General features: G+C 38.6%; 1 protein-coding gene across 1 annotated transcript in view; it reads left to right on the forward strand.

The window, feature by feature from the left end:
* The window catches only part of LOC108699594 (SLAM family member 9-like), a 36,010-nt gene extending 20,875 nt beyond the window's left edge, over positions 1–15,135 (forward strand). Inside the window, exons 6-10 of the mRNA XM_041573616.1 lie at positions 281–327; positions 1,388–1,486; positions 4,301–4,390; positions 6,599–6,688; positions 14,982–15,135. Of these exons, the coding sequence (XP_041429550.1) occupies positions 281–327; positions 1,388–1,486; positions 4,301–4,390; positions 6,599–6,688; positions 14,982–15,041 (386 nt within the window). The 3' untranslated portion in view covers positions 15,042–15,135. The remainder of the gene's footprint in view (positions 1–280; positions 328–1,387; positions 1,487–4,300; positions 4,391–6,598; positions 6,689–14,981) is intronic.
* The last annotated feature ends 5,707 nt before the right edge of the window (positions 15,136–20,842 follow it).

Here is a 20,842-nt window from a genome sequence, read left to right on the forward strand (position 1 = left end):
GTTGCATGAAGTCAGATTTACACAGATCAGGTAGGATTCTCATTGGAGGATTATTTTGTATTTTAATGGGGCTGTTGGTTCTGGAGAGCTAGTAAAATGTTTAATGTTGCTTTAAGTATACAACCATTCCTTAAACCTTAATAATATATTATTTGTAATCAATTTAAGTGGTTGAGTAACAGTGCTTAGTGTACCATATTGTGCTTGCATTTTATAGCAATGGGTGCTTGTTATTAATGAAACTAATTAAGTCTAAACTCACTTTTTCATTTTATTCTAGATCAGCAGAATCCGGCAGCAATTAAAGGGCAGACTGTCAATGCTGAGGTAAATAGCTCATGATGTTTATATGGAGAGGTGGAGCAGAAGCGACATGTATATACTAAGCTAGGCAGATAGACAGAAGATGCCATTTAAGGGGGTGCCCTAAATCAGTTCTGTATGTTGGAGTTCATTAGGCAAAGCCACATCAAGCTTGGGTAAGAGGTGTAGTTCTAAAGTGATGCATAACAAAGAAAGGAAAGCAAACACATTAAATACAATGAGGGTCAGACTGGGGGTCCCCTGCCCCAACTGCATCCTCCCTCCCCCCCACACAAACCTTGTTTTCTCTTCTTGTGGCCAAGGTGCAGCACCCATGGTTTCAGGTGGGGAGCAGGTCTAGGTTGGTGGGGCCCACCAGATTATGCCCAGTGTCCCGCGGGCCCAGTCCTAACCTGAGTACATTTCTCTGTCTATGGCGAGTAAACTCTATGGATTGGGTCACCCAGCATTACCCTATGTGATCGGCTTCATTATGAACTACTTGCATGAGCCCCATTATCAGGCTCTAGGGGTGATCAGAGGAGTTGAGCCTGCACAAAGTCTTCACTGGAAAGCTTGTGGCAATTTGCTACCCTATAAAGTATTGTGATACAGTCAGTATTGATGAGGTCCCTGCTTAGCACTGATTTAGCATCTGGCTGTAGAATCCCAGCAGAACATCTACAGAGGCTTTTATAGTCTCTTCTCTGCTCCCAGAGATGTGATAACTGCGACCCCTATCTATCCCCCCATCCACCCCTATCTATAGACTTGTCTTAACAGAAAGATTCTTTATGCACTCTTTATTTGCCATATTCTATAAATATTAATGGAGCTTCCTATCATCCAAGTTATAGGAGTAACACTGACCAACTGACCACGGCAAGCCCTTCCGAATATGTAAAGCTTTCATAACTAGTCTGTATAATTTCTCATAAAGCTCATAAATGCAGAAGTGGTTACACGGGGTGTGTCTGAGAAAGAGGTTTCAGAGGATTTCTATTTACATTAAATAGGAAGACTATCCCGCTAAATATAAATATGTATGTAGTTTAATATCATATCCCATTCTTTTTGTTTGCAGGTCCAAAAGCACAAGAGAGAGACTGGATCTGGTTCTGGCACAGAAGATGAAAGAGATGAGAGTGTAGTAACTTTGTATAGTGAAGTTCAATTACCAAAGGCAAGAAAACAGAACATTAAAGTGAATTCATTTGTTTTGGGTTGTTAATCCAATTTCCATCCATTTCAGCCTTGGAAGCAGAGATGGACAAAGAAATATAAAATTCCTCATGTTTAATTCAGCCCCTTCATGTCGGGCTTCTGGCAAGGAAACACGAAGCAGGACCGTGTACACTTTTTATATGAGAGAATTACTCCTACATAGCACAGCTTTTAAAGACAGGTATGGGATCTGTTATCCAGAAACCCATTATCCAGAAAGCTCCGAATTATGAAAAGGTCGTCTTTAGTGATGGGCGAATAAATTCGCCTGGCATTAATGAATCATGTCGCCGTCGGTGAATAAATTAGCGAATCACCGGCTAAAATTCGCCGTCATCAAAAAATTTTGTACGCGCGTCCAAAAAGTTGCTGGCATCAAAAACTCGCTGCGCGTCAACACTTTTCAGATGCCCATTGACTTTAACGCCAGAGTCAAAACTGACACGAGCGACTTTTTCACAAAAACTGGGCGCGGGCGTCAATTTTCACTTTTTTTCACACATTTTTCCGCTGTTTCATGAATTTCACTGGAAATGGGAGAAATTCGTGCATCACTAATCATCTTCCATAGACTCCATTATACCCAAATAATCCAAATTCAAAGCTTGTACTTGATCCCAACTAAGATATAATTAATCCTTATTGGAAGTAAAAAACAGCCTATTGGGTTTTTTTCATGTTTAAATTATTTTCTAGTGGATGAAGATCCAAATTCTGGAAAGATCCATTATCCGGAAAACCCCAGCTATCCCCCATTCGGGATAACAGGTCCCATACATGTAATTATTTTTTTTTATTATTATTATTTAATTACATTGTTATATTTTTTGAAGGACACACGGGAGGGTAAAGTGATGAAAGGTACAAAGGTCTATTCAGGCGTAGCAACCAATCAGCAGAACTATATATATTCATTATCTATTTGAAAAGCAACAGCTGATTGGTTACTATGGTTAACCACACTTAGGAAAACATTGCACTTTGTATTACAGATATGTACCAAGGGAGTTGCAAAACTCAAGTGTGAAAATGAAGAAACACTTGTTGGTGAGGATGTTCTCATGCCCCAACAAAATATTTCACATTAATATTTGAACTTCTTCACTGTGAATTATAAAGTATAATATAAAAAAGCTAATTAGATCTTTCCATTTTTGGCAAATACAATTAGGAAGCCCAAACAAAGAGATAAATGAAACTCTGTGTCTAGTCTATGAAGTCTATGCCGAATCCATTTCTCCATTACAGACCTCCAAAAGAAGTATTCTGAATATTTTTGTTAAATAATAACTATACCCCCAGAATGAATTAGATAGTTTATATCATATTAAATGGCATATTAAAGAATCTCACCAAACTGAAATATATATTTAAGTAATTATTGCTCTTTTACATATTTTCCCATGAGCCACCATTTTATGATGGTCTGTGTGCTCCTCAGAGATCCCCCAGAAATAATGAAGCTCTAACTGTAAATAGAGAATGGTGGGCGCAAAAGTCAGAACTTTGTACAGTCAGTGGCTCATGTGACCTAACATGTATGTATGTATCACGGGGCCCCCATACGATTTTCTGGGACCCCTGCCTCCTCTACCCCCACCACAGGCCCCACCACAGACCCCACACCGAAGTAAAAAAGCCACACAAACATACAGTAAGTGCCAAATCATGAGCTCTAAAAATCCATTGGTGGCCAGGGTCCCACCTTACAAATTAAAAAAAAACATTGGTGGCCAGGCCCTCACCCTACAAGTTAAAAAATCATTAGTGGTCAAGCCCCCCCATAAAAGTTAAAAGACAACATTGTTGGCCAGGGTCCCCCTATAAACCTATAAGTTAAATAAATAACAATTGGTGGTCAGTGGCCACCATAAAAGAAGATTAAACAAAAAACATTGGTGGCCAAGGCCCCATAGAAGATTTTAAAAAATATTGGTGGTCAGGGGTGTCATAAAAGATTTTAAAAAAGAAATTAGTGGCCAGTCGGTTAATCAAAAAATAATTGGTGGATCTTACTTATAAGGTTGGTCGTGCAGTCTTCGTCCTTATCATCAGTGATGGAAGCTTCTTCTGTGGCTTTGGCTTTCTTTGGCAGATTAAACTTCATCTCTTCAGTGGCTTTTCAGCAGCTTCAACTCTAGGGCAGCTTCAGCTCTTCGGCGATCTCCTGGGGGGCCGACTAATCTGGAAAGTGCAGCACAGCCGGACCCACCTTTACACTTGAAATTAACCAGGCCCGGAACAACTGCCACCCCGATGGCATCCATACCTTGACTTGTTTGTATGGACTGTAGGATCACAGGGGGCGGTACTTAGTACTTAAAATGGCGATTTTCTATTTAGGATTACCCAATGGCACGTACTGCTAAAAAAAAGTATATTATTATGAAAATTATTTATTTACATAAAGTGTTACATATGAGCTGTTTTATGCAATATCTTTTTATGAAGACCTACATTATTTGGAGGTATAGATTTCCTTTAATGCTTTGCCAGTGGTTATACCTGATGTCAAGTCATGTCACTTCAAAATAGATTTTTGCTCCATGAGGTCATTGTTGCGCATGTAAAATAAATTCTGTGCAGTGTTTAAGACATAAAACTTACAATAAGCAGATTTGCACCAAAGTCATGTTTTGATACTTTTGGCTTTGATTGTATTTGGTAAATAAGCCCTAATTTCCTAGGGAACATGTCTGACCATTGATATTGCTGATAGTAGTGTTTGTTTCAAAGAAACACATAGTGACACAATGGTCTTTTAAAATTAAAGGGCCCGGGCAACCAAGCTGAAAGAAGGGAGGGCAACCCATACACCAAAGAGAAGACAGAAGAGTTAGAATCATGTTATGCTTTGATCCAGGTAATTCTACGTTACTTCTCTTTGTACCTATTTCAATACAAATAATGTCAAGGGTCTATGATGGTAACATAGTAACATGGTAAGTAAGGTTAAAAAAAAGACACACGTCCATCAAGTTCAACCTTTTTACTTTTTTTTTAACCTGCCTAACTGCCAGTTGATCCAGAGGAAGATAAAAACCCATCTGAAGCCTCTCCAATTTGTCTCAGAGGGGGAAAAATTCCTTCCTGACTCCAAAATGGCAATGGGACCAGTCCCTGGATCAACTTGTACTATGAGCTATTTCCCACCTTTACACTTGAAATCAACCAGGCCCGAAACAACTGCCACCCCGATGGCATCCATACCTTGACTTGTTTCTATGGACTGTAGGATCACAGGGGGCGGTACTTAGTACTTAAAATGGCGATTTTCTATTTAGGATTACCCAATGGCACATACTGCTAAAAACATTATAATATTATGAAAATTATTTATTTACATAAAGTGTTACATATGAGCTGTTTTATGCAATATCTTTTTATGAAGACCTACATTATTTGGAGGTATAGATTTCCTTTAATGCTTTGCCAGTGGTTATACCTGATGTCAAGTCATGTCACTTCAAAATAGATTTTTGCACCATGAGGTCATGCATTTAATTTAGGACGCCTTCATTTAGGAAGCTTTGCCTATATATTCCACCACTGAGCAAGCCACCAGCAAAGTCACACATTTACATATTAGCATAGCCAATCCTGTCTTCTCTATGTATTCATACAGTATGCAACAATATAATATATTCTCACATTCTACAAGATTTTACATACAGATGGTTGCACTTTTGGTTGGCTGCTTATTTAATGAAGAAGACAGTAATGACAGTAATGACTCTCCTGTATGCAATGAGGCTATTGTAGAAAGGGATCAAAGCCACACGGAAGCCTCAATCATTCCACTCGGTTTTTGACAGAAGTTCTAATAGTGACCATATGCCAGCAGCAGATCACCAGCAACCCTAGACTTTAGCACATGGCTTCCACCAGGCAGTTATGGAATCTCAAATCTCTTGCGAAACTTCTGCTAAATTGGTGACCTGCCCAAACTCCACATTCAGTTGACTTTCCATAGCTTGGCACTAGTGATGAGCACATTTTTTCACCAGCCGCAGTAGAAAAATTCTACAAAAATAAGACAAAAATGTTGTTATAAGAAAAAACTCATTGACTTTAATGCATTTGGACAAAAAAGTCGCCATAAGAAAAAAGCCCCTTAATTTTAATGCATTTGAACAAAAAGTCGCCATAAGAAAAAAGCCCATTGATTTTAATGCATTTGGAGAAAAAAGTCGCCATAAGAAAAAAGCCCATTGACTTTAATGCATTTGGCCAAAAAAGTCGCCATAAATAAAATACCAATTGACTTTAATGCATTTGGACAAAAAAGTCGCCATAAGAAAAAAGCCCATTGATTATAATGCATTTGGACTAAAAAAGTCGCCATAAGAAAAAAGCCCATTGATTATAATGCATTTGGACTAAAAAAGTCGCCATAAGAAAAAAGCCCATTGATTTTAATGCATTTGGACAAAAAAGTCACCATAAGAAAAAAGCCCATTGACTTTAATGCATTTGGACAAAAAAGTCGCCATAAGAAAAAAAGCCCATTGACTTTAATGCATTTTGACAAAAAAGTCGCCATAAGAAAAAAGCCCATTGACTTTAATGCGATTGGACAAAAAAGTCGCCATAAGAAAAAAGCCCATTGACTTTAATGCATTTGGACAAAAAAGTCGCCATAAGAAAAAAGCCCATTGACTTTAATGCGATTGGACAAAAAAGTCGCCATAAGAAAAAAGCCCATTGACTTTAATGCGATTGGACAAAAAAGTCGCCATAAGAAAAAAGCCCATTGACTTTAATGCATTTGGACAAAAAAGTCGCAGGGACAAAAAAAAAGTTGCCACAAGAAAAAACTCCCACCGGCATTTGGAGCAAGAAAAATTGTTGCGCATGTAAAATAAATTCCAACTGTGCAGTGTTTAAGACATAAAACTTACAAATAAGCAGATTTGCACCAAAGTCATGTTTTAATACTTTTGATAATTTTGATTGTATTTGGTAAATAAGCCCTAATTTCCTTGGGCACATGTCTGACCATTGATATTGCTGATAGTAGTGTTTGTTCCAAAGAAACACATAGTGACACAATGGTCTTTTAAAATTAAAGGGCCCGGGCAACCAAGCTGAAAGAAGGGAGGACAACCCATACACCAAAGAGAAGACAGAAGAGTTAGAATCATGTTATGCTTTGATCCAGGTAATTCTACGTTACTTCTCTTTGTACCTATTTCAATACAAATAATGTCAAGGGTCTATGATGGTAACATAGTAACATGGTAAGTAAGGTTAAAAAAAAGACACACGTCCATCAAGTTCAACCTTTTTACTTTTTTAACCTGCCTAACTGCCAGTTGATCCAGAGGAAGATAAAAACCCATCTGAAGCCTCTCCAATTTGCCTCAGAGGGGAAAAATTCCTTCCTGACTCCAAGATGCAATGGGACCAGTCCCTGGATCAACTTGTACTATGAGCTCTCTCCCATATCCCTGTATTCCCTCACTTGCTAAACACCATCCAACCCCTTCTTATACCTATCTAATGTATCAGCCTGTACCACTGATTCAGGGAGACAATTCCACATCTTCACAGCTCTCACTGTAACAAACCCCTTCCCAATATTTAGCTGGAACCTCCTTTCTTCTAATCAGAATGGGTGACCTTGTGTCAGCTGGAAAGACCTACTGGTAAATAAATCATTAGAGAGATTATTATATGATCCCCTTATATATTTATACATAGTTATCATATCACCCCTTAAGCGCCTCTTCTCCAGCGTGAACATCCCCAATTTGGCCAGTCTTTCCTCATAGCTAAGATTTTCCCTTTACCAGCTTAGTTGCCCTTCTCTGTCCCCTCTCTAATACAATAATTAATGTCCTGTATATGTTATGGAAATATACAGTTCCTTTTTATGTATCCCATTACAAGGTGCTCACCCAACTATTTTCATGACTTGCCAATCTGGGTTTCCTATACATAACAGTCAGGGAAATAAGGGGCTATATCTTTTTAATTACTGCAGACTGTTACCCATTGACATATCTGTAAGTTGAAACTGGTGACGATTGGTTACTTCTAGTTTCTATGTGGTAATGGGCTGACCATCTTCTAAGATTATTGTTGTTGTTATTGTTGTTGAATTAAATAAATGGATGATACAAGGATACAGGTCCCAAAAGGAGTAAACTAATGACCTGATGACCAAATAAAGGGGTTGTTCACCTTTGAGTTAACGTTTAGTATGATGTAGAGCGGGATATTCTGATATAATTTGCTATTGGTTTTCATTTTTTTTATTATTTGTGGTTTCTGAGCTTTTTAAACAACAACTCTCCAGTTTCAATTTCAGCAGCTATCTGGTTGCTAGCGTCCAAATTCCCCTAGCAACCATGCACTGATTTGAATAAAAGACTGGAATATGAATAGGAGAGGCCTGAATAGTAAGATGAATTATAGCAATAAAAATACATTGTAGCCTTACAGAGTATTAGATGGGGTCAGTGACTCCCCAAGAGTCAGAAGAAGAAGCAAACCTACATAGTAATATAGTAACATAGTAATATAGTAAATTAGGTTGAAAAAAGACACAAGTCCATCAAGGTCAACCTTTGAACTCTATTTTAACCTGCCTAACTGTCAGTTGATCCACAGGAAGGCAAAAAAAAAACCCAATTTGAAGCCTCTCCAATTTGCCTCAGAAGGGGAAATAATTAAAAAACTATAAACAATAAATACTGATGACCAATCAAAAAGTTGCTTAGAATTTAATAACATACTAAATGTTAACTTAAAGATGTACCGTCCCTTTAACATGACATGTGGGTTGAAAGATTAATTTCTGTTTTTGAAGCTGGGTGGGTGAGATTTGGGGTAACGCTGATCACTGTCCAATATGTTTTTGGATATCTAAAATTGGCCAGAAATACTGCAACGTGATTTATTACACTTGTTTACTGACAACAATTCATAGAGAATTGTAATAGAATTAATAAAGTGCTAGTGCTGCTATAAATTCATCCATAATTAGAAAAATTCATGGATTTAAGTAAAGTGCTGTGCAATAAATTAGAATATTAGACCCCAAAGAAAAAAATCAATTAAAAATATATATAGAAAAATGACCAACTTTAGGTAGTGGGTTAGCAATTGAAGTCACAATCCATAAATTTAGATTACAGAAAATAGAAAAAATAGATGGTGGAGTTGTCCCATAAACTAACTGCCTGATTTTTTCTAAAGCCTGGGACACCACAAAGATAAGGCAGGACAGGGTAACCGGGGCTGTGGCCTTGGTATTTAACTTGCCCTAAGTGTTATTAAGAGGCTAGGTATCCCTAAAAAGCCACAAACCGTCGGTCCCTTAGAAAGGAAGGAAGATTGTAAGAGGTTGTATAGAATAAAGAAGGATTAGACCCCGAGCTCTCTTGCCCCCACTTCCGTTGAAAAACCCAGCCCAAATATTTCCTATAGATCGATTTAGCAAAATTCAATTTGACCACAAGAGGATCACTAAAAACGCCGACGTACGTTTCGCTGAATAGCTTTGTCAAGGCGAGAATGGCGAGCATACCCGGTGTGCGTGTAGAAATAGACTTCCGCAATGCGCATCACTGATCTTGCCTCTCGCGTGATTTGCGTCCGTGATCTCGCGTCTCGCGAGATTACGCTTAACACGCATGCGCCGAACTTAGTTCAGTAGTTTATTACCGGTATACTCCATCTTAGTACACCCATTAGAGTCAAACAGCGCATTGGTGTACTCCTCATGAGGACTCCTGCGGGAGTACAAAGATGGACTCTCTCAGCCATTATACTTGATTATGAAGATGGATTAAGGTTCCTAATATTAATTTAACCAATTAAAAACAGATTTATTTATTTATTTCAAACCATAAAAATAACTACTGAGTAGTATTCTGTAGTATTCTGAGTATTCTGAGTTTAAAAAACCGGTGAACCTGATTTATAAATTATATAAAAACCCATTGGGGGAGAAACAGTTTACACATATGTAAAAAAGGATCATATGTATATCACTATAATTAGATAAAAGCAGTATACAAAATATTTTCGTTCATTCCCTTTGGAGCAATGGTATCTAATTTAAATATCCAGTGGCTTTCTCGTCTTAGAAGCGCTTGCTCCAGATCACCTTTACGTACCCCTAAATTGATTTTCTCTATCACCCAAAATTTCAGTGCTGTTGGATCCCTATTATGATATTTTAGAAAATGATGGGCTACTGTGGATAATGTTTTATCCTTCTTAATTGCATTTTCTGCAGTTCTTATTGTGCTACAATGTTGTTGTAGTCTCTGTTTTACCATTTGAGATGTCATTCCGATGTATTTCTTGTGGCATGGGCATTCAATGCAATAAATCATACCTTGTGTCCGGCAATTTATGTAACCATTCACCCTGTGATGTTTGCCAAAACGGTCTTCAAAAGAATCCATTTTTAACATTTTGTTGCACATATTGCAATTTCCACAGGGGAAACAGCCCCAATTTTTATGTTTTATTCTTGAGTCAGATATCTGAAAATGGCTTCTTGTAAGGATATCTTTTAAGTTTGGACTTCTCCTATAACATATAGAGGCTCTTTCCTGTAATGAGTTTTCCAGTGTTACATCCTCTAACAGTACGGGCCAGTGTTTGTTTAGGATTTCCTGAATTTGGGGGCTGTTAGTATTGTAAGTGGTAATGAATCTTACAATATTATTTTCCTTAGTTTTTGTTTTCACTTGCAGAAGTTCTGCTCTCTCAGTCCGTAGGGCTCTATTATAAGCCTTTTTGACTATTTTGCCAGAATAACCTCTATTTTTTAGTCTCAATTTCAGGTCTTTGGCCTGTTCTTTAAACGAATCCATCGAAGAGCAATTCCTTTTGAGTCTCAGGAATTCGCCCGTAGGAACTGCTTTTTTTACTGGATGGTGATGGAAGCTAGAGTATGTTAGGAGGGAATTAGTTGCTGTAGATTTCCGATAGTTTTTGGTCGACAAATGTCCTTCTTTATCTATCTCAATCATTAGATCCAAGAATGAGATTGTATGGTCAGAGATATCCATGGTAAGTTTGATATTAAGGTGATTCTGGTTTAATTGGTTAATAAAGTCAAAGGCTTCATTCCGTGTACCTTCCCAGATCACCAGGATATCGTCGATATATCTAATCCATTTACGGATTTTGGATTGATATAAGGACATTGTTTGACTCTGTACTATGGTCTGTTCCCAAAAGCCCAAAAAAAGATTCGCGTAGGAGGGAGCACATGACGTTCCCATGGCGGTTCCCTGTGTCTGTAGGTAAAACCTGCCATTAAATGTGAAATAGTTGTAACTTAACACAAATTTCATCATTTTACACAGGAAATCCACCATGTCATTCTTATCGCTCACATAACCCATTAAAAAGAATCTCAGGGCTTCCAAACCCAAATCATGCTTAATGGATGTATATAATGACTCGACATCCAATGTAATAAGCAATGTAGTGTCACTCACTACCATACCTTCTATCTGAGATAGGACGTCTAAGGTATCCCTTGCATAAGATTCTAGACCTTCCACAATTGGGCGTATTCTTAAGTCTAGATACTGGCTCGCCTTTTCCGTAAGGTTGCCATTTCCAGATACTATAGGCCTCCCTGGGGGTTTCTGAAGATTCTTATGAACCTTAGGGAGTAAATAAAAAGTTGCTACTCTAGGGTTGTTTACAGTTAAAAATACTTTCTCTTTTTTAGAAATGAGATTGTCCTTTAAGGCTTCATTCAGCATAGTATTGTAAATCTCCAAGAAATTTTCAGTAGGATCTCCCAGGATTTCCTTATAACTCCTCGGGAGAGGATGTATCCTCTGTTGAACATCCAGTAGTCGATAATCGAGGTCTCCTCCCCACTCCAGGAACTGCCACAGTTCCTATAGGAAAGCCTACACACACTAATACTGAGATCACCAAGTATCCGATTTTTTTAGGACAGGGGAGGGATCTGAGGGATCGGAAATCTACAGCAACTAATTCCCTCCTAACATACTCTAGCTTCCATCACCATCCAGTAAAAAAAGCAGTTCCTACGGGCGAATTCCTGAGACTCAAAAGGAATTGCTCTTCGATGGATTCGTTTAAAGAACAGGCCAAAGACCTGAAATTGAGACTAAAAAATAGAGGTTATTCTGGCAAAATAGTCAAAAAGGCTTATAATAGAGCCCTACGGACTGAGAGAGCAGAACTTCTGCAAGTGAAAACAAAAACTAAGGAAAATAATATTGTAAGATTCATTACCACTTACAATACTAACAGCCCCCAAATTCAGGAAATCCTAAACAAACACTGGCCCGTACTGTTAGAGGATGTAACACTGGAAAACTCATTACAGGAAAGAGCCTCTATATGTTATAGGAGAAGTCCAAACTTAAAAGATATCCTTACAAGAAGCCATTTTCAGATATCTGACTCAAGAATAAAACATAAAAATTGGGGCTGTTTCCCCTGTGGAAATTGCAATATGTGCAACAAAATGTTAAAAATGGATTCTTTTGAAGACCGTTTTGGCAAACATCACAGGGTGAATGGTTACATAAATTGCCGGACACAAGGTATGATTTATTGCATTGAATGCCCATGCCACAAGAAATACATCGGAATGACATCTCAAATGGTAAAACAGAGACTACAACAACATTGTAGCACAATAAGAACTGCAGAAAATGCAATTAAGAAGGATAAAACATTATCCACAGTAGCCCATCATTTTCTAAAATATCATAATAGGGATCCAACAGCACTGAAATTTTGGGGTGATAGAGAAAATCAATTTAGGGGTACGTAAAGGTGATCTGGAGCAAGCGCTTCTAAGACGAGAAAGCCACTGGATATTTAAATTAGATACCATTGCTCCAAAGGGAATGAACGAAAATATTTTGTATACTGCTTTTATCTAATTATAGTGATATACATATGATCCTTTTTTACATATGTGTAAACTGTTTCTCCCCCAATGGGTTTTTATATAATTTATAAATCAGGTTCACCGGTTTTTTAAACTCAGAATACAGAATACTACTCAGTAGTTATTTTTATGGTTTGAAATAAATAAATAAATCTGTTTTTAATTGGTTAAATTAATATTAGGAACCTTAATCCATCTTCATAATCAAGTATAATGGCTGAGAGAGTCCATCTTTGTACTCCCGCAGGAGTCCTCATGAGGAGTACACCAATGCGCTGTTTGACTCTAATGGGTGTACTAAGATGGAGTATACCGGTAATAAACTACTGAACTAAGTTCGGCGCATGCGTGTTAAGCGTAATCTCGCGAGACGCGAGATCACGGACGCAAATCACGCGAGAGGCAAGATCAGTGATGCGCATTGCGGAAGTCTATTTCTACACGCACACCGGGTATGCTCGCCATTCTCGCCTTGACAAAGCTATTCAGCGAAACGTACGTCGGCGTTTTTAGTGATCCTCTTGTGGTCAAATTGAATTTTTGCTAAATCGATCTATAGGAAATATTTGGGCTGGGTTTTTCAACGGAAGTGGGGGCAAGAGAGCTCGGGGTCTAATCCTTCTTTATTCTATACAACCTCTTACAATCTTCCTTCCTTTCTAAGGGACCGACGGTTTGTGGCTTTTTAGGGATACCTAGCCTCTTAATAACACTTAGGGCAAGTTAAATACCAAGGCCACAGCCCCGGTTACCCTGTCCTGCCTTATCTTTGTGGTGTCCCAGGCTTTAGAAAAAATCAGGCAGTTAGTTTATGGGACAACTCCACCATCTATTTTTTCTATTTTCTGTAATCTAAATTTATGGATTGTGACTTCAATTGCTAACCCACTACCTAAAGTTGGTCATTTTTCTATATATATTTTTAATTGATTTTTTTCTTTGGGGTCTAATATTCTAATTTATTGCACAGCACTTTACTTAAATCCATGAATTTTTCTAATTATGGATGAATTTATAGCAGCACTAGCACTTTATTAATTCTATTACAATTCTCTATGAATTGTTGTCAGTAAACAAGTGTAATAAATCACGTTGCAGTATTTCTGGCCAATTTTAGAATCATAACAATTGGTGGGGTTTCTTTTTCTTTTCTAAAATAATTTTTGTTTTTTCTGACATCCGTCAGACCTCAACTAATAGTTGTGAATATAATTTCTTGGTATTTGAATAAAGGTTTCGTTTTTTAGGTTTACAATTCACGTTTTTGGATATCTACCAGGATGGCTTAACAAGCTTAGTATAGTAGTTCAGGGTGCTGATATGATCAACTTTTTCCAAAACACCACCAACCGCAAATAATTATATTGCAGCCCTTCTGATTTCCTTTGCAGAAGAAATATTATGAAACTCCCATCTTCAGTTTTAAAAAAATATGTATTCATTGTGAACCCAGCGCCATTCTCAATGTTAAACATACATGAAGCTGGAATAACTCCGGAGAGCTCCTTGCCTGCAAGAGCTTACGCTTCAGATAGTACTGTTTGTAAAAGAACATAATTACAATAATCTAGTCCACAATGAATCTGCTTTTTGACCCCAGAAATGACTATAAATTAGTAAAATGACATATAAATAAGCATCAGGGCAAGTAACCAGCATTTACCAGACATCATTTTGAAAGCAAATACAGGTAGGGGACCTGTTATCCAGAATGCTCAGGACCCGGGTTTTGGATCTTAAAGGATAAGTAAACCTTTAATTTAAGTGCATGTAAAATTGATTCTAAATTCTGTAATTTACATTCATTGTTTTTTTTTAAATTCCAAGATATTAAGGGATACATGTACTGTTAATATAAATGAATTTTGTTACAACAGCGCCACCTGCTGGTCAGTTTCCCACCAGTCTGACCACCAAGTAGTCAAGGAAGTTGTCAGGAGAAAGAAAGAGGCTGCTCTGATGTTCTTCTGCTTAGGAAAGAATTAGAAACTTTTCTCACATCTTTCCTAAGCAGAAGAACATCAGAGCAGCCTCTTTCTTTCTCCTGACAACTTCCTTAACTACTTGGTGGTCAGACTGGTCAGAAACTGACCAGCAGGTGGCGCTGTTGTAACAAAACTCATTCATATTAACAGTACATATATCCCATGATATCTTGGAATAAAAAATAAATAAATAATGAATGTAAATTACCAAAGTTCTTAGAATAGCCCCCTCATCAAATTTATATTCACTTATTTTAAAGCTTTAAAATGTAAGTCCACTAGAAAATCATGTAAACATTAAATAAACCCAATAGGCTGGTTTTGCCTCCAATAAGGATTAATTATATGTTAGTTGGGATCAAGTACAAGCTACTGTTTTATTATTACAAAGATTATGGATTATGCCTTTCCGTAATTCAGGGCAATTCTGCCACATGGAGGGAGTGAGGCACTGACACATAATAAATGTTTTGGGTGTCAATTTAATATGGTCTAAAATACATTACTGACCTGCATTGGTTTCTTGTCAATAACAATGTAATGTTTTATTTTGACAGGCACACAATGACCCATCAAGCAATAGTCCTATGAAACCGTACTACAACGAAGTAGTGTAAAGTCCAGTATTGAGGTTTGGGAGTGTACGTAAGTGAAGAATAATAAAGTCAGGGGGTAAGTCCTCCAATGTAAAACTTCCCCAAGCTAAAATTTCATCCTTCTCGTCTGTCAACAAATGCAACTTCACTGGGGGCATTAGACTCAGTGCACGTTGAGTGAATATTTCATGTTCATGTTCTTTGCCTTTAAAATCACATTTATAAGAAATGGTAACTTTATTTACCCAGAAATCCAAGGCAGACCAGCCCAAACTACCTCACTCACTTTGTCACTCTGCTTGGAGTTGCTTTGAGTTGCCACTCACCTTGCTGGGTTGAGTGCATGTAATACAGTGGGGCTCATTTATACCTGGCTAATTTGCACCTGGGCAGTAACCAATCCGTGACTGTCTTTTTCAGGCAGCTGCAGGCTATACAATAATAGGAATCCTTTGATTGGTTGCCATGGGTTACTACCCAGTGTATAAATGAGCCCCTGTATCCTCTGTCCAAAGTAGGGCAGCCCCAATAGTGTTACAGGTGTAATTATGGTAATTATGTTATGAAATGATTAATTTCATTGAGAATCTGCCCAGAATAAGAATTTAGGGATTTGCATCTCTATAATTTACCATTAGATTTTCTTAAAGGAGTACTAAACCCTAAATACTGTATGAATATAGTGAACTTATTGCACGAGGCTAAAGTTTCAGCTTGTCAATAGCAGCAATGATCCAGGACTTCAAACTTGTCACAGGGGGTCACCATCTTGGAAAGTGTCTGTGACACTCACATGCTCAGTGGGCTCTGATTGGCTGTTGAGAAGCTAAGCTTAGGGCTCGTCACTAATTATCCAGCAGAAAATGAGCTTCCCTGGCTGTAATATAAGCTGATGCTACAGGTTTGCTGATTATTAAATTCTGATGCTAATTGCACTGGTTTCTGTGCTGCCATGTAGTAATTATCTGTATTAATTACTAATCAGCCTTATATTGTGACATTTCTATTCTATGTGTACTGTATATTGTGAGTGGGTCCCTAAGCTCAGTAAGTGACAGCAGCACAGAGCATGTGCAGTGAATCAGCAGAAAAGAAGATGGGGAGCTACTGGGGCATCTTTGGAGACACAGATCTTTACTGCTTAAGGGCTGTGGTTGCCTTGGGCTGGTACAGAAGCACAAAACATCATGTACAACATTTCTACCTACTTCTTTAGTTTTCTTTTAAAGGGACTCATTGTTGGAGTACTTCAAGAATGACTCTAAAAGACTCTTCTGGATTGGTTTTTTAGGGGGCCTCAGGTCTGCCTCTTGGCATATCAATGGAACAGTGCTTCTAGTAGATGGTGAACCCCTTTAAAACTGTCTTTGACAGTTATTTCTAATCTCCTCATCCACAGGACAGTAGTTGCTATCAAAGCACATTTCAAATTTCAAAAACGTTTCAAAGAAGTTTCAAAGGCAAATTCTGAAAACGAAACTGAGAGTACGGTAAATTGCACATCATCCTTCACACTAAAAGTGTTAACAGTGTCACCTCTATAAAACCGCCTGCACCCGGAACCATTATGTCGGCATTATGTACATGCATTCTTATTCCAGGGGGCAGTGATAAGAAGCCAGGACTGTTTGGAATCTGTGGTGGCAAAGCTGAACCCCCTCCTGGATGCTCCGCCACCACTAACCTTCCTCCCATGGAGTAGGGAGAGGGTGCTGAGTATTGTGCAGAAGTACACAAAGGAAAGAACAAATATGAGGGACACAGTGGGGCTCATTCATAAACACTGGGCATATTTGCACCTGGGCAGTAACCCATAGCTACCAATCAGTGGTTACTTTTTTTTCATTCAGCTGCAGGTAGAAAAAGGGAAAATGTCATGGGAAAACATGTTTTTTTCAAAACACATCAGTTACTAGTACTGCGCCAGCAGAATTCTTACCTGAAATCCATTTTTAAAAAGAGCAAACTGATTTTTTTTTATATTTAATTTTGAAATCTGTCATTGGGGTTAGGCATATTGTCAGTTGCCCAGGTGCCCCCAGTCATGTGTGTGGATGAAACGTTCTGCAGGCCACACTTTACCTGCAGATTCCTGCCCCCCTTAGTGGAGTAAACAGTTTCTAAGTGCTCATGAGGCCCTTCTAGAAACTGTTTCAAGGTAACATCTGCCAAGTCGGTTCTTATCAGTATCCTGAATTGTTTTTTATTCCTAGGTGAATCATCCTTGAAGTTACTCTTTTCTTTTTCCCATACGAGTTAATTGGACACTGAAATGTACTCCCTTCTACTCCCTTCTACCTCCCTTCCCATGACGTTTCGTACCAGAGGGTATAAAATGTCTGGTCAATCCTTTGTTCTGTCTTCTGTCTCTCTCAAGTACAGGATCCATGTAGCTTGTGTATGTTAATTATATAAATAATAAACTTGGTTAACCCTTTCATCTCAAGTGATCTCTGGTCTTTGGATTTTTCCCTAACATGTGACTTGTGCTCTGATAAACTTCAGTCACTCTTTACTGCTGTACTGCAAGTTGTAGTGATATCTGCCTCCCCCCCCTTTCCCCAACAGCAGCCTAACAACAGAACAATGGGAAGGTAACCAGATAGCAGCTCCCTAACACAAGATATCAGCTGCCTGGTAGATCTAAGAACAGCACTCAATAGTAAAATCCAGGTCCCACTGAGACACATTCAGTTACATTGAGTAGGAGAAACAACAGCCTGCCAGAAAGCAGTTCCATCCTAAAGTGCTGGCTCTTTCTGAAATCACATGACCAGGCAATATGACCTGAGATGCACCTACACACCAATATTACAACTAAATACACTTGCTGGTTCAGGAATGACATTTTATATTGTAGAGTGGATTATTTGCAGTGTAAACAGTGTCATTTAGAAATAACAACTTCATCATAAAAATCATGACAGAATACCCTTAAAGTAGAAGGAAACCCCCCCTCCCCTGTGATGCCCCCCCTCCCTCCTCCCCCCTGGCCTACTCGTCCTGCTGGGCAAATGCCCCTAACTTGTTACTTACCCTTCTGCGCAGGTCCAGACTACGGAGTTCACAGACGCCATCTTCTTCCACGCGATCTTCTTCCTGCTTTGACCAGTGTTTTTGGCACATGCGCAGTAGGAGCATTTCGCCGGTACGGATCTACTGCGCATGCGCCAAAAGTCACAATGTTTTCAGATTTCACTTCGTGACTTTTGGCGCATGCGCAGTAGATCGTACCGGCGAAATGATCCTACTGCGCATGCGCCGGTCAAAGCAGAAAGAAGATCACTTGGAAGAAGATGGCGTCTGTGAACTCCGTAGACTGGACCTGCGCAGAAGGGTAAGTAACAAGTTAGGGGCATTTGCCAAGCGGGACGGGTAGGCCAGGGGGGAGGAGGGAGGGTGGGCAACACACAGGAGGGTTTTTGCGCCCAGGGGGTTTCCTTCTCCTTTAAGGTAGAAAGCTGAAAATTGTTGACATGAGCTGCATAGATTGTGGCAGAACTGCACATGACCACAAGGCTTACTGAACCGAAAGTGCTGGTGCTAAAACGGAAACCCATTCAGTGCACTGTGTGAAAAACTGTAACAGTAAATCTACTAGGATTCTGAGAAACCCCACACCCTACCTGAAATGACTTTTCACAGCTACCAAACTTCACTGCTTCTGATGGTCTGTGGTCTCCTCTACTGATACTGAGTTTTCCAGCCGCTATGCTGACTTTGTGTGTCACATTTATGACTACTGCTTCTAATGCTCAATCATACACAGGCACTACGGGGGTTATTAATTAAAGTGTGAATTCCAAAAACTCGAAAAATTCTAGTTTTATTTATTATGAAATCCAAATTTTTAGTGGGAAAAAAAACCCTCGAATTTATCGGAATTTATTATAGCCCGAAGATGGAAAAAGTCTGAATCCGAAAATTCGGCATCTCAGACCTACTGTATATACTGTAAGTCAATGGGAGAAGTAACAAAGATCTGCACTGCCTTTCGTGCAAAAATCCGAAGATTTTGTGGTTTTCAGGCAAAAATCTGAAAAATCAGAATATTCAGGCAGAAAATCAGAAAAATTCTAATTCGATTCAAATTTTCGTACGATTTTCAAAAATTTTTTGGAATTTTTATCCTGAACTGGAATTTTTTCAGGAGAATATATTAATAAATAAGGGGAGCATATTTCAGAAAATAGCGATAAATTTGGATTTTGATAAATAATCCCCAATATGTTCCCAGACTGTGAATGGTTTCTCTGACCTTGAAGCTCCAGCCTGAAAGTCATTTAGGAAGAAATTTGGATGAACCCTTATCTGCTGTCCTATATTTCTTCCACGATTAGTGTGTCTCATATGTAAACTCTGTAAGGGAGACCTGAATCAAAGGAGGATGATGGAGGAGATGGGCGAGGTATGAAAGTAAAGTGTTCCTGTTCTGTTGTTACAAGGCTGCAGAGAGAACTTCATGACAATAGTTTATGGAATGTTAAACCACACAAGGGTTGGATATGAAGACTTTACCTATGTGGGATCTAATTTACTAAAGTGATCACATGATGCCTTACCATCCATAGCCACCCATTGCCTAAGAATCATTAAAAATATATATCTGAATAAATAGTGAGTGCCCAGAAAGGTGAATGAATTGAGATTACCAGTTTAGGAGCTACTGGTAGATCACAAACTGATGGGCAGCTTTACCCTAAAATCCAGTGGCGTTGGCATCTACATGAAAAAGGTGTTTTTTGATTCTAAACTTAATCTTGGCCGGTGACGTTGACTCCGGGATGTAGCCTGGATCCCATAGGAGAAAATGTAAGAAAACTGGAATGGGTTGAGCAAAGTTCTTTTCCTACAAAAGAAAAGTAGGCTCATGTTCTAAACCAGCTCTGAATTCATCTGCAGAGAGTTGTGGCTCTACCAAAGCCACAACATGTGTTTTTTTTGTCACAAGACTTGTACTTGAGCAGGTCAGGAAGTTTTGTTGTATGTAACATGATTATGAGCAAAGCCGTGTGATGATTATTCACATATAAAAGGCCAAGGACAAAGGTTGTAGTGTGATATTTTTGATGGAGATAACTTGTCCCATTAAACCAGGCCCGGACTGGCAATCTATGGGTTCTGGAAAATGCCAGAGGGGCTGCTATAAAGTCCCATAGAAAGTCAGTATTTAGTGGGCTGGTGGGGGCTGTTTGGGCTTCTATATGGGCTGATTGGGCCTCTGTGTACCTGAAATGCCAGGGCCTATTTTAATTCTCAGTCCGGACCTGCATTAAACTAGAGAAAACTTGCCTCATTTAGTCCCATTAGCCACATTTTATGTGTGTACCCTGGATGTATGTTTCTGTGTCCGTATTTCTTTGTATGTGTAGCAGTATTTTTTGCATTGTATTAGTTGTGTATGTGCCACTGTGAAAAAGTCATTAAAGTATGAAGATCAATAACAGTGAAAACAGTAGCAAAAATATTTATAAATATCATGTTATTTATTTGGACACGTTAAACCTAACGCGTTTCATGCCGATGGGGACTTACTCATGTGCCCATAGTGTCCAAGAACATTGTTAGAAATACTTTTGCTACTGTTTTCACGGTTATTGGTCTCCACACCATAATGATTTGACAAACCTTAGACTGGGGTTTCTGTAGTGAGACCATATGTTGCTTCTCTCAAGACTTTTTGAAATTTAATTTAATTCATTTTAGGGACAGAGCTTTATTTACACCATTCACACTCATTGGTTTTCTGTGTCTCTGTGCCTGTATATATACACAAGTTTCTATGTGACTGTGTTGGTATCTGCACCTGGATATGTTTGTAT

The sequence above is a fragment of the Xenopus laevis genome, chromosome 8L (genome assembly GCF_017654675.1).
Source record: "Xenopus laevis strain J_2021 chromosome 8L, Xenopus_laevis_v10.1, whole genome shotgun sequence".
NCBI classification, from domain to species: Eukaryota; Metazoa; Chordata; class Amphibia; order Anura; family Pipidae; genus Xenopus; species Xenopus laevis.